Below are 11,438 nucleotides of genomic sequence, written 5' to 3' on the forward strand. Positions count from 1 at the left end.
TGCTTCCTTTCAGCACAACCGTTTTGCTGAGGAGTGTAAGGACAACTGAATTGTTGCTGAATGCCATGGAAAGACAAATGATGCTTGAAGTTAGAACTTGTAAACTCACCCCCTGAGTCTGATCTTAAAGTGCCAATTTTGAAACCAGACAGATTCTCAACAAGAGCTTGGAATTGGACAAAAATGTGAAACACTTCCGATTTATGTTTGAGAGGATACAGCCAAGTATATTTGGTAAAATCATCTACAAATATGACATAAAAGCGATAGCCACGAACAGAACATACTAGAGCTGGCCCCCAAACATCCGCATGAACTAATTCAAGAGACCTAGAAGTAGTACAGGGAGATTCTTGAAATGGTAACTTGGCACATTTGCCTAAAACACAATTGGAGCAGAAGAATTGTTGAACATTATTAGAAACAGGCAGTATAGACTTTGATAACAGTGATCGAAAAGTCTTGAACGTTGGATGACCCAATCGTTGATGCCACACATGAGAAGAGGTCCTTATTGCAGAATGAGCATGAACCTTCGGTGCAGTTGAAGAAGAAGCATAAAATGGATAGAGACCATTGCTGACAGGAGCTCTAAAAAGCATCCTCCCCGTAGTAAGATCCTTGACATGGAAGTCAAAAGGATTGAGGGTTAGTGAACACCAATTATCACGCAAGAACATATTGGCAGAAAGAAGATCATGCTTCAAGTGGGGAACATGTAACACATTCTTTAATTGAAAATCTGCAGAAGGGGTTTTAAGTAAAGTAGAACCAGTATGGAGAATTGGCAAACCTTGGCCATCTCCAATGTAGACTTTATCTGGACCAGTATAGGGCTGTGGATTCTGAAGATGATGAATATTATTGGTCATATGTGAGCTTGGCCGGAATCCAGTAGCCATGGTGGTGGAGAAGAAGTACTAGAAGATGCATACATCGCAAGTTTGGCTGGCGGAACACGGCCTTGAAAATTTAGATTCATGCGGTGGGAACAGTCAATGGCAAGATGTCCAGTGTCCTCACAAATTTGACACGGAATGACTGCAGAAGTAAAAGAACGGAAGCCACGATTTCCACCTCGATTTCCACCACGATTAGTTGAGGAATTATTAAATCGATTGGAACGATTACGGTTGTTGTAGGGCTTTTGAGAAGTGTTCCGCTGAAAATTACCGCGATTATTGCTAGGGTAATAATTCTGAGAACCATTAGACTGAGCATTGTAAGCCTGATGTGGTGGAGGTGTAGGAAGCAAAGGAGGAGCATTGGAAGCTGCTGGAATGGAGGTGAATGCCTGATACGGTTCAGAGGAACCTTGAGATGGCTTGCGACGAGCAAGAGCCATTTCTTTGCTGAGAAGAAATCCATGTAGATCATCAACAGTAGTATCAGCAAGACGAAATTGAATTGAATCCACGAAGGAATCATAGTCATCAGGCAAGCCATTAAGAATGAGGTGAAGGAGATCTGACTCCTCAACTGGGGCACCGGCAGCAGCGAGAGCATCAGAAACCTCTTTGATACGTTGCAAATATTCAGATATTGTGGAAGTGCCTTCCGATATCAATTGCAAATTCGATCGCAACTGATGAATGTGAGAATGAGAGACGCCACCGAATCGCTTCTCAAGATTTTTCCAAAGTTCACGGGAGGATTGAACACCAACAGTAAAGGGAATCAAATCCTCAGAGAGAGTGGAATTGATCCAAATGAGGATGTTTTGATCCTTTTCGTACCAGATCTCGAAGGCCGGATTCGGAATCGAGGACAAATTTCCAGAAAGATCAGCAAGAAATTGAGGCGGTGGCGGTTTAGATCCATCAACCATGCCGGTGAGCTTGTAGCGGCGGAAGATCGGTTCGAACAGAGAACGCCAAACAAGGTAATTATGACACTTAAGTTTTGTTTGAATCATACTCCCAATGTTTTGGATCGTGATGGAGTTGATTGAAGCTTGAAAAGAGGAGTTAGGGTTCATCGGAGAATGATTGAGATGTGGAGGCAGCGAAGAGGAAAGATGCGCGATCGCCGGAGAGGAAGGATGCGCAGCCACAGGAGAGGAAGAATGAGAAGAATTTGCCGCCATTGATGAACAAGATCGAAGATCTGCAGACGGAAGCTATGGTGTTTGGTAGGTAAGAAAATAAGCAAGAAAGTAGCAGAAGGAGGATTGAAGTCGGTGGACTTAAGCGAGTGATACCATATTGAGAAATGATTTCATTACATTATAATTAGTTACACTGAGGTATTTATATAAACTAGATTTACAAAGGTAAAGAGAATAGTTACAGTGGTAACTATTTGTAACTATTCTAACAACTAACTAACTTGACTAACACTAATGTTTTACAATGGTAACTTGCTCTTCAACATTATCTTGTCTCCCTATTTATGTAAATGTAATGAGTTCAAGTTTTCCATCGAATTAAAACCGAAAGTCGAAAAATACTATAATTAAGGAGAATATACATATACCGTGTATGGAGAGAAGTCGTTTCCTACTGTTGAGAATGTTGTCGATGATACACGGCTTGTCTTATATCTATATGATGATTATGGCTAATTACTTAACCGCAGGTGCATTAGCAATAACTCATACCAATTTCAGCACAGATCAGTCTGCGCTTCTTGCTCTCAAAGCTCAAATCACTAGTGACGCTCAAAACATCTTGACCGCCAACTGGTCTTCTGCCTCCAATCCCGACATTTGCAACTGGGTTGGTGTTACCTGCGGTGCTCGCCACCATAGAGTCACGGCCTTAAATCTCTCGTCCATGGATTTTGCCGGGGTTATTCCTCCGCATCTAGGCAACCTCTCATTTCTCGTTAAGTTGGACCTTAAGAATAATAGTTTTCATGGTCCCCTACCCCAAGAATTGTCTCGTTTGCGCCGGTAGAAGACAATTAACTTTGGAAACAACAACTTTATGGGAACCATTCCTTCGTGGTTTGGGTCCTTCCCTAAACTTCAAACCTTCAAATTGTACGGTAATGGCTTCTCTGGTTTCGTACCGGCTGCTATCTTCAACTTATCTGCACTCCAAAAAATTGATCTGAGCATTAACCAACTATCAGGTACGTACTTAGCACCATTACCAACCACCTAGGCATATAAATTAGTGTTTCTTGCTTTGTTACATTTTAACATCTATATTATAAAATGTATAACAATCATCTCGTTTGTTTTTTTCCTTTCTTTTGTGTTGGCATGCATGCACATATTTAACAGGTAGCATACCCAGAGAAATAGGCAACTTAACAATGGTGAAGGGCATATACCTTGTCGACAACAAGTTCAAAGGTATACTGTATGACTTAGGTTGTGTTATATATATATATATATATATATTTATACACGCCCCTCCTTAGCTGGGATCTTGTTCAAACTTGAGCAAAAAATGAGATGAGAGGACTATCGTAGGATCGTATATTTATCGTGTAAGATCCCTGTATTCTAGAGCAAAAAAGAGGTCCTATATAGTGAGTACATGGTCCTTATAATGTATCCCACTTTTGCTACGGTACAACGGGATTCCCACTAAGAAGCTGCTCTTATATATGTATACATGATTTTAACATTATACACAGATTGATTTTATAGAACTTCCGAACGAGATAGGCTGTTTAGGTCAGCTGGAGGAGTTGTTTGTGGAGCACAATGCCCTAAAACGCTCTGCTTTTGTGCCTGCCCTCAACATATCTTCTTTGACTACTTTGACTCTATTCGGGAACAACATGAGTGGCAGCCTTCCAGACAATATATGTGAGCATCTTTCGAGTATTCGACTAATTAATTTGGGTCAAAACCAATTTGACGGTCTTATTCCCTCATAACTCTGGCAATGTAAAGAGCTTCGTGAAATCACATTAGGGTTTAACAATTTCCGTGGAAGCATACCCAAAAGTCTTGGCAATTTGACCTACTTAACCAAGATTTATCTTGATGACAAGAATTTAACAGGTAGTAAATTTAAGACTATTTGATAATCATTTCGTTTTTAGTTTTTAGTTAAACAGAAGTTAAAAAGTTAATGCAAACGTGCCGAAATTGTGACAGGTACAATACCGGATGAGATTGGTGATCTTCCACAATTAGAGATTTTGGCACTGGGGATTAATAATCTCAATGGCGTCATCCCATTCAAACTCTTCAATAACTCCATGATAAGAGTAATAGGGCTTACTTATAATCAGCTATCAGGTGGCCTCCCAGCAAACATAGGTCTTAACGTTCCAAACCTAGAAATCCTTCATGTAGCCATAAATAACCTCGTGGCCGGACCACTCCCTAACCTCTCCAATGCTTCCAAGCTCAGGGGGCTAGACATGGGTCTAAACTCATTTATCGGGTTTCTTCCTGTCACACTCTGTTCCTTGAAAAACCTCGAGTACCTTAGCTTGTACTGGAATAATTTAACGATTGATGTTTCTACTCCACAGGCAGCAAGCACTCTCTCTTGCTTGTTTAATCTTAGAAATTTGACAAAATTATACTTGGCAGGAAATCCACTAAACACCACGATTCCAGCTTCTTGTGGGAATCTCTCTACGTCACTCCAACAAGTTGATTTAAGATTTTCCAACATCAGGGGCAACATTCCCGTTGATATTGCCAACCTGAGCAGCTTGATATCACTACACATGGGAAACAATCAGTTGAGTGGAACAATTCCAACTCCAATACCAAGGCTACAACATCTCCAAGTTTTGCAATTGAATGATAACAAACTGCGAGGACATATCCCGTATTCACTCTGTCAACTAAACAACCTAGCCGAGTTGTATTTGGGTGGTAATCAGCTCTCTGGTTCTATTCCTTCCTGCTTGGGTACTTTGGCAGTAGCTCTAAGAAGTCTATCGTTAGGGTCCAATTTGTTAACTTCTAAAATACCATCTTCCTTGTGGGAACTCAAGTATATATTGCACCTAAACTTGTCATCCAATTCTCTAGTTGGACCACTCTCAAAAGACATCGGAAAGTTGAAACATGTGGTGGAGATTGATTTATCAAATAACAATTTCTCCGAAAACATTCCCGGTAGCATTGGGGGTCTTCAGAATATGATTAAGTTCTCCTTGGCAAACAATTATATAGAAGGCCCTATTCCCAGTTCATTTAAAACCTTGTTAAGCCTAGAATTCTTGGATTTGTCTAAAAACAATCTATCTGGAGTGATCCCAAAGTCATTGGAAGCACTCTTGTATCTCAAGCATCTGAATTTGTCTTTCAACAAACTCCAAGGAGAAATTCCAACCGGTGGGCCTTTCGGAAACTTCTCTGCTGATTCATTTGTATCAAATGGTGCGCTCTGCGGTGCTTCCCAACTCCATGTTCCACTGTGCAAAAATAGAACAAAAGTTAAGCCAAATTGGAGGAAAGCTAAATATATCATCTCAGGGGTCATATCAGTAATACTCCTAGCTGCCGCTGCATTGATTCTGATACTAGGCAAGAAAAGGAACGTTGAAGTTGTTAGAGAAACTACCTCGCTACATCAACTTCTTTGGAGAAGAGTTTCACACCTAGAACTTGGAAAGGCAACAAATGGATTTCATGACAGTAACTTACTAGGCAAAGGGGGTTTTGGCTCAATATACAAAGGAACACTTTCAGACGAGATTGATATTGCCGTCAAGGTTTTCAATTTACAGCTATAAGGGGCATTCAAGAGTTTTGATAAGGAATGTGAAATGCTAAGCAATATCCATCATCGGAACCTTATTAAAATCATAAGTTGCTGCGATGAACTTGATTTCAAAGCCCTGATACTTCCATTGATGCCTAATGGAAGCCTCGAAAAGTGGTTGTATTCTCCAAACCGCTCCATGACTATCCTGCAGAAGTTAGACATAATGAAAGATGTTGCATTGGCACTAGAATATCTTCATCATGGTTACTCGATACCTATCGTTCATTGTGATGTGAAACCAAGCAATATACTACTAGATGATGATATGGTTGCACATGTTGCTGATTTTGGCATTGCAAGACTCATCGGCGGTGGAGATTCGATGACAGAAACCATGACCCTAGGCACAGTTGGATATATGGCTCCAGGTGATGTATTTTCTCAATTTTGTATATGTTGGTGTTATTAGGAGTTATAATTTTCTTTTTATCATATATAACTAAATTCACATACAAATCTTGCAGAGTTTGGGATGGAAGGAAGTGTTTCTACAAGAGGGGATGTGTATAGTTTTGGTATTGTACTCATGGAGACATTCACAAAAAGGAAGCCAACAGACGAGATGTTTGTTGGGGAAATGGATTTAAAGCAATGGATTGCAGATTCATTATTTCCAGATGCTGTAATAGGTGAAGTTGTGGATGCCGATATACTTGGGGCGGAGGAAGATGGTGATTTCGTGAGCAAGAGGGATTGCTTATCATCTGTTATGAGATTAGCTTTAGCTTGCTCTGCAGCATTGCCGGGAGAAAGGATTAACATGAAAGATGTCGCAATCACACTCACCAAAATCAAGACTAAGTATTTGAAGGACCGTGGAGGAGTGAACTCTTAGTTCTTTTTGTTCTCTATATTTTTGGATCCATTTTCTTATTGTTGTTTTCAATCTGCAAAGACTACATTATTTTCTCATAGTGACGGATATGACAATATGATGATATTCCTAAAATTGAAATGATGTACCTGGGTTTGTCAATGCAATGAGACCAGTAGTACCAAAATTGCAATTCCAATTATTCTTCCCATATTTGGTAGTAAAGCATTCAGTTTCTAAGGCCAACCAAATCCGTTTCAAAAATTTACACTTCCAGCTCAAGAACGCCTGTCATGGGAACACAAAGTTATTTCAGTCAACGTATCAGGAAGTTACAAACTTCTACACATGCCCTTGACAAAAAATTATAGAGCAGTGAGGCTGCTCCTCTAGGTAGTTCAATAAACTTAATGGTAATTTGGGTTTTTTTGGCTGCTTTTCCAATTTGTGCTCATCTTTTTAACAAAAGGAACGAAGTTACTCCAATTTTCAGCCCTAAAGATCATATCATTCATTCTGAAATACGTAAACGATCTTACTGCTTCGGCCTGGGAATGGTAACAGTTAGCATGTATTTGCCATAAACCAAACTGCAGGAGAAAAGCAAACGAGTGAATACGAATGGACAAAAGAAAAAGTGGTTAACTATTAAACGCCATCAGAAGCCATGTGTTTCTAGTTATATGACATTTCCAATATCCAATATATGTCTAACAGAAATAAATGGAACTTGAAATTTTCTTTTGTTATTGAGCAAAGGATGAATTTACCTTGTCAAATCGTTCCATCGGTATTTCTCCCGATCAAATGTACCCTTTTCTTTGAAACACTTCATATCTTGTGCAAATCGAATCATGTTAGATTACATTGGAATTGTATAATATTTTAAATATACAACAAAGCATAAGGCCAGACATTTTATAGAAGAAAGCCATCAGCAAGCCACCACTACCACCACCCAGCGGTGTAAATGGACAGACCCTGCCAATACAAAGTAGTAAGATACTGATATATGGTATAGTGATGCAATTCTATATTTTTTTTTTTCTATTAATGTCAAAATTGTATTCCAAATTTCAATAAAACAGGAAATGATTATTGATGAACTTGTCATATGTTTCTTCCTTATTATCTGGGCAAGACAACCCAATTAAAACTAAAGATTTACCTCATAATGAATTATAAAATACTAAAGGAATTACCTCATAATGAATTATAAAATACTAAAGGAAACCTAAAAAACTGATCAATAATACCCAATATCTGTAATACTAAAAACGTTCATATTGGCCCGTTCCAAGCCCATGTTGAACCCAAACACCCTGCATGACCTGCCGTGCCAAGCACAGCCGCATGGGCTAGTCCTACCTAACTTAAAAGCTTGAATGATACAAAATTTATCTAAAGCAAGTCCAAAATAAGTGCCAACAAAGCAACAACCTAAGGAAGCATTATTTATCAACAGGCCTCGTAACTGTTGGAGTAATCCTTCTGGGCTACAAAGACAGGATGCCTGGTTATCACCATCCATCATTTCTAAGCAGCTGCAATAAGATATTCAGTATGTGAATTTGGTAGAAAAGATACATTTGAAATCAAGCGGATGCCTAAGAAACCCTAATTATCAGGTTGGACAAGAACAAAATTCCAGTCAGAACCTTAAAATTTAGAATCTTACGGAACATGCAAAGCACCTCCATGACGAAACAAAAGTGAAGCAACAGGATCATAACCATCTCTAACAGCAGTGTTGTAGTATCCTGCTATAAGTTCAGCAGGGTGTGCTATCGCCTGATACCACCAATATATTCCACCAATTTTAGCCGCCAATATAATTGAAGTTTGCTTGTTTTCTGGATATTTCTTCGGAATGTTAGCTGCCTTTGCAAGAATATCATCTGCATGAAGGAGCAACCTACCACTGTACCATTCCTACAACGAGTCAAGCCACTGTCAGATCTCCTAAGCTCCACAATGTTTTCCAATAAGTTTAATCATGCTATGCTAAGTATTGCATGATAAAGAACCATAATATAATTTAATTTTCCACTTATACTCCATAATTTTCCTTAGTTTACTAACCAGTACATCCTATGATGATTTTTTTTTCTCTGTAGAAGACTAGCATCAATGCATTTTCATTCTTAATCAAATTGCATCAACTTAGTGCAGTTTCTTAAAAACCCGTTCCCTTGTCATGACTTCGTATTAAATCATTAAAACATATCTACTTTTTAATCATGTTGCGTAAGAGTAGTTAAGACTTAAGTAGCAAACAGTCTGCAAGTACAACCCCTAGAAGCAAATGGAGGTAGTTATAAGAAAAGTTCCAGTAAAGATTGAAAATATATATTGCAGGCCCATGTTGTTTACATGCACCTGCACAGAAATGTTGCATGGCTAAAGATACACAACTTCAATTCAGTGTTTGCATTTTATTCTAAGTGGTAGTTCGAGGATGAAATGTGCATGAAGGCCAAACTATAGTTTTTCTTTCACATCCCTTTGCATTGATAAACTTTTTAAGCACATCAAAGCTAAAATCAAGTATGCTAATGGGGAACAGTACCATAGCATTGGGGGGCAGTCCGTCCGCAAAAGAGAGGAACATGGTCAACTCCCAGTGTAAGATAATCATCATTGGAAAATCCATTTTGGTCCCAATAATATATATGCTTATTCTGATCACCAATCTGGTAGGAAAAAAAAGAAGAGGTCAACTTCTTTATCTAGATTCAAGATTCAAACTGATAGGTGTGTAATGAAGGCCAAACTATAGTTTTTCTTTCACATCCCTTTGCATTGATAAACTTTTTAAGCACATCAAAGCTGAAATCAAGTATGCTAATGGGGAACACAGTACCATAGCACGTTGCATAGCACAAAACTGAAGAAACATTGATATTATCTCTAGTCATCCAAATGGGTTATGTTTCTTGAAGTATGACCGGGTAAATTAAGCGTTCCAATACAGCCATGTGCATTGTACCAGACTAATAACTTCAAATGGGATTTCAAAATATCAAAGAAGACAAACCTCTATGATCCAAAGTGGAAGAGTAACACCCCCTTTTCTGCTAGGAGAAGAGTTAACGTTTGAGTGAAAAGACAAGGCAACATGCAACTTCAAACCTAACCTGAGTCAGAAATCAGTTTGAAAAGCTCTTCATATAGAGACCAATCATATGCAAGAGGAGAGAAACGCTCTACGATTCCCCACCAAATGCTCTACGCTCTACGATTCCGTGGACACCTGCCAACTTGAGAGCTTCTAGAGCTACAGTTAAGGCCTTGATTCTGAAACAACAATAAATCGAGCAACATGTAAGGAGTTTCTGTCTCACTTGAAAGGAAACTGAATTAAAAATAAATAAATTTTGAAACATTTTGAAACGTACGTTTATATAACTTGAATTGGGAAGAGATCAAAATACTTAGCTGCAACCTTGTAGCTAATCATACTCCGTCATTTAAAATAGTATTAACAATTAAATTAAGAATGAAAATGCATCATAGCCTCATCAACAGAAAGTCATAATAAAACTTACTTCCTAATCCTTGGACGCCCCGTACCATCACTACAGAAGACATCGACAGGCATCATCACATTTATGGGAATTCTCTTATCTTGGGAAGATGGCAAGCAACAAATCATCTAATTATCACACAAACACATTTATACGATCCAATTTGAACATTCAAAAGCAATAAACTAGCTCAGAAACTTCTCGTCAAATCGATTAAAAGCATTCGCGTCTAAATTTCATTGTTTTGAATTTATCAGCAACCCAACTGAACCTAGTCAAGTATTCACTTCAGTAAACTCTACAGAAGCTCAAAAAATTTATAAATTTTCCTACGTTTTCTCGGGAACCAAACAGACCGTGCAACTCAAAAGAAAACGGAAAAAAACCGTAATTGTGTGAGATAAACCTGAGAATACTGTTTCCGGCAAGAGGTGGGCTGCAGCGAGTGAAGAGGCCCTTTTTAAAGACGGGAAGGGTCGAAACGTTTCGGAGGAGGTTTCGGCGGTCGGGCTTGTCGTCGAAACTGACTTCTCTGAAGCAGAAGAAGCTCCTCCTCGCTGTTGTGCATTTGCAGATGACTGCTATTGATAGGATCACAAATCTCAGGACCCTATTCAACCTGCAAGCAGCAATAGTAATGGCAAACGGAGAAGATGAAGTAGAAGGGAGCAGGGCTCCAATAATTTTTTTTGTGTTTGTATTTCTCTTGTAAATTCTGATCTGCTGCAATTCAAGAGCTCAGCTCCTTTTATAGACTTGACACTTTTAATGCAGCTGGCATTTCTAACAGACTTCACTAAATAACAGCAATACAACAACAACAACAACAAAGCCTTTTCCCACTAAGTGGGGTCGGCTATATGAATCCTAGAACGCCATTGCGCTCGGTTTTGTGTCATGTCCTCCGTTAGATCAAAGTACTCTAAGCCTTTTCTTAGAGTCTCTTCCAAAGTTTTCCTAGGTCTTCCTCTACCCCTTCGGCCCTGAACCTCTGTCCCGTAGTCACATCTTCGAACCGGAGCGTCAGTCGGCCTTCTTTGCACATGTCCAAATCACCGGAACCGATTTTCTCTCATCTTTCCTTCAATTTCGGCTACTCCTACTTTACCTCGGATATCCTCATTCTCAATCTTATCCTTTCTCGTGTGCCCACACATCCCACGAAGCATCCTCATCTCCGCTACACCCATTTTGTGTACGTGTTGATGTTCCACCGCCCAACATTCTGTGCCATACAACATCGCTGGCCTTATTGCCGTCCTATAAAATTTTCCCTTGAGCTTCAGTGGCCTACGACGGTCACACAACACGCCGGATGCACTCTTACACTTCATCCATCCAGCTCGTATTCTATAGTTGAGATCTCCATCTAATCCTCCGTTCTCTTGCAAGATAGATCCTAGGTAG

At 39.3% G+C, this 11,438-nt stretch overlaps 3 protein-coding genes across 6 annotated transcripts; 2 read left to right on the forward strand and 1 right to left on the reverse strand.

The window, feature by feature from the left end:
• The first annotated feature begins 1,826 nt into the window (after positions 1-1,826).
• LOC139194747 (probable LRR receptor-like serine/threonine-protein kinase At3g47570) lies at positions 1,827-2,897 on the forward strand. Its single transcript, XM_070819653.1, has 3 exons — positions 1,827-1,832; positions 2,002-2,131; positions 2,578-2,897. Exons 1-3 carry the CDS (start codon positions 1,827-1,829, stop codon positions 2,895-2,897), a joined length of 456 nt encoding a protein of 151 aa, XP_070675754.1.
• Positions 2,898-5,733: 2,836 nt separating this feature from the next.
• Positions 5,734-6,721, forward strand: LOC139194093 (probable LRR receptor-like serine/threonine-protein kinase At3g47570). Its single transcript, XM_070818362.1, has 2 exons — positions 5,734-6,058; positions 6,155-6,721. Exons 1-2 carry the CDS (start codon positions 5,779-5,781, stop codon positions 6,523-6,525), a joined length of 651 nt encoding a protein of 216 aa, XP_070674463.1. The 5' UTR covers positions 5,734-5,778; the 3' UTR covers positions 6,526-6,721.
• Positions 6,722-7,231: 510 nt separating this feature from the next.
• LOC139194094 (inactive beta-amylase 4, chloroplastic-like) lies at positions 7,232-10,753 on the reverse strand. 4 transcript variants are annotated; one of them, XM_070818366.1, is made up of 7 exons: positions 10,438-10,748; positions 9,542-9,801; positions 9,074-9,197; positions 8,183-8,436; positions 7,945-8,048; positions 7,420-7,485; positions 7,232-7,341 (listed from the first exon to the last, which is right to left on the reverse strand). In XM_070818366.1, the coding sequence occupies exons 3-6, from the start codon at positions 9,155-9,157 to the stop codon at positions 7,439-7,441; spliced, it is 489 nt and encodes a 162-aa protein (XP_070674467.1). In that variant the 5' UTR covers positions 9,158-9,197; positions 9,542-9,801; positions 10,438-10,748; the 3' UTR covers positions 7,232-7,341; positions 7,420-7,438. The 4 variants fall into 4 exon arrangements, with proteins under 4 accessions (XP_070674467.1, XP_070674466.1, XP_070674465.1 ...); XM_070818365.1 differs by having other exon boundaries at positions 7,232-7,485; XM_070818364.1 differs by lacking the exons at positions 7,232-7,341; positions 7,420-7,485 and having other exon boundaries at positions 7,603-8,048; positions 9,642-9,801; positions 10,053-10,753.
• Between the last annotated feature and the right edge of the window lie 685 nt (positions 10,754-11,438).

This window comes from Malus domestica, chromosome 03 (assembly GCF_042453785.1).
Source record: "Malus domestica chromosome 03, GDT2T_hap1".
Classification (NCBI taxonomy): Eukaryota; Viridiplantae; Streptophyta; class Magnoliopsida; order Rosales; family Rosaceae; genus Malus; species Malus domestica.

Excerpts from the sequence above, each read along its gene's own strand:
- LOC139194747 (XM_070819653.1), top strand. Across the intron at positions 2,132-2,577 it reads GACGGAAGCTATGGTGTTTG|GTGCATTAGCAATAACTCAT; the intron begins GTAGGTAAGAAA and ends ACTTAACCGCAG.
- LOC139194093 (XM_070818362.1), top strand. The coding sequence starts at position 5,779 with ATGCCTAATGGAAGCCTCGAAAAGTGGTTGTATTCTCCAAACCGCTCC. Across the intron at positions 6,059-6,154 it reads AGTTGGATATATGGCTCCAG|AGTTTGGGATGGAAGGAAGT; the intron begins GTGATGTATTTT and ends CAAATCTTGCAG.
- LOC139194094 (XM_070818364.1), bottom strand. The coding sequence starts at position 9,157 with ATGGATTTTCCAATGATGATTATCTTACACTGGGAGTTGACCATGTTC. Across the intron at positions 8,437-9,073 it reads GACTGCCCCCCAATGCTATG|GAATGGTACAGTGGTAGGTT; the intron begins GTACTGTTCCCC and ends GACTCGTTGTAG. Across the intron at positions 8,049-8,182 it reads GGAGGTGCTTTGCATGTTCC|CTGCTTAGAAATGATGGATG; the intron begins GTAAGATTCTAA and ends ATCTTATTGCAG.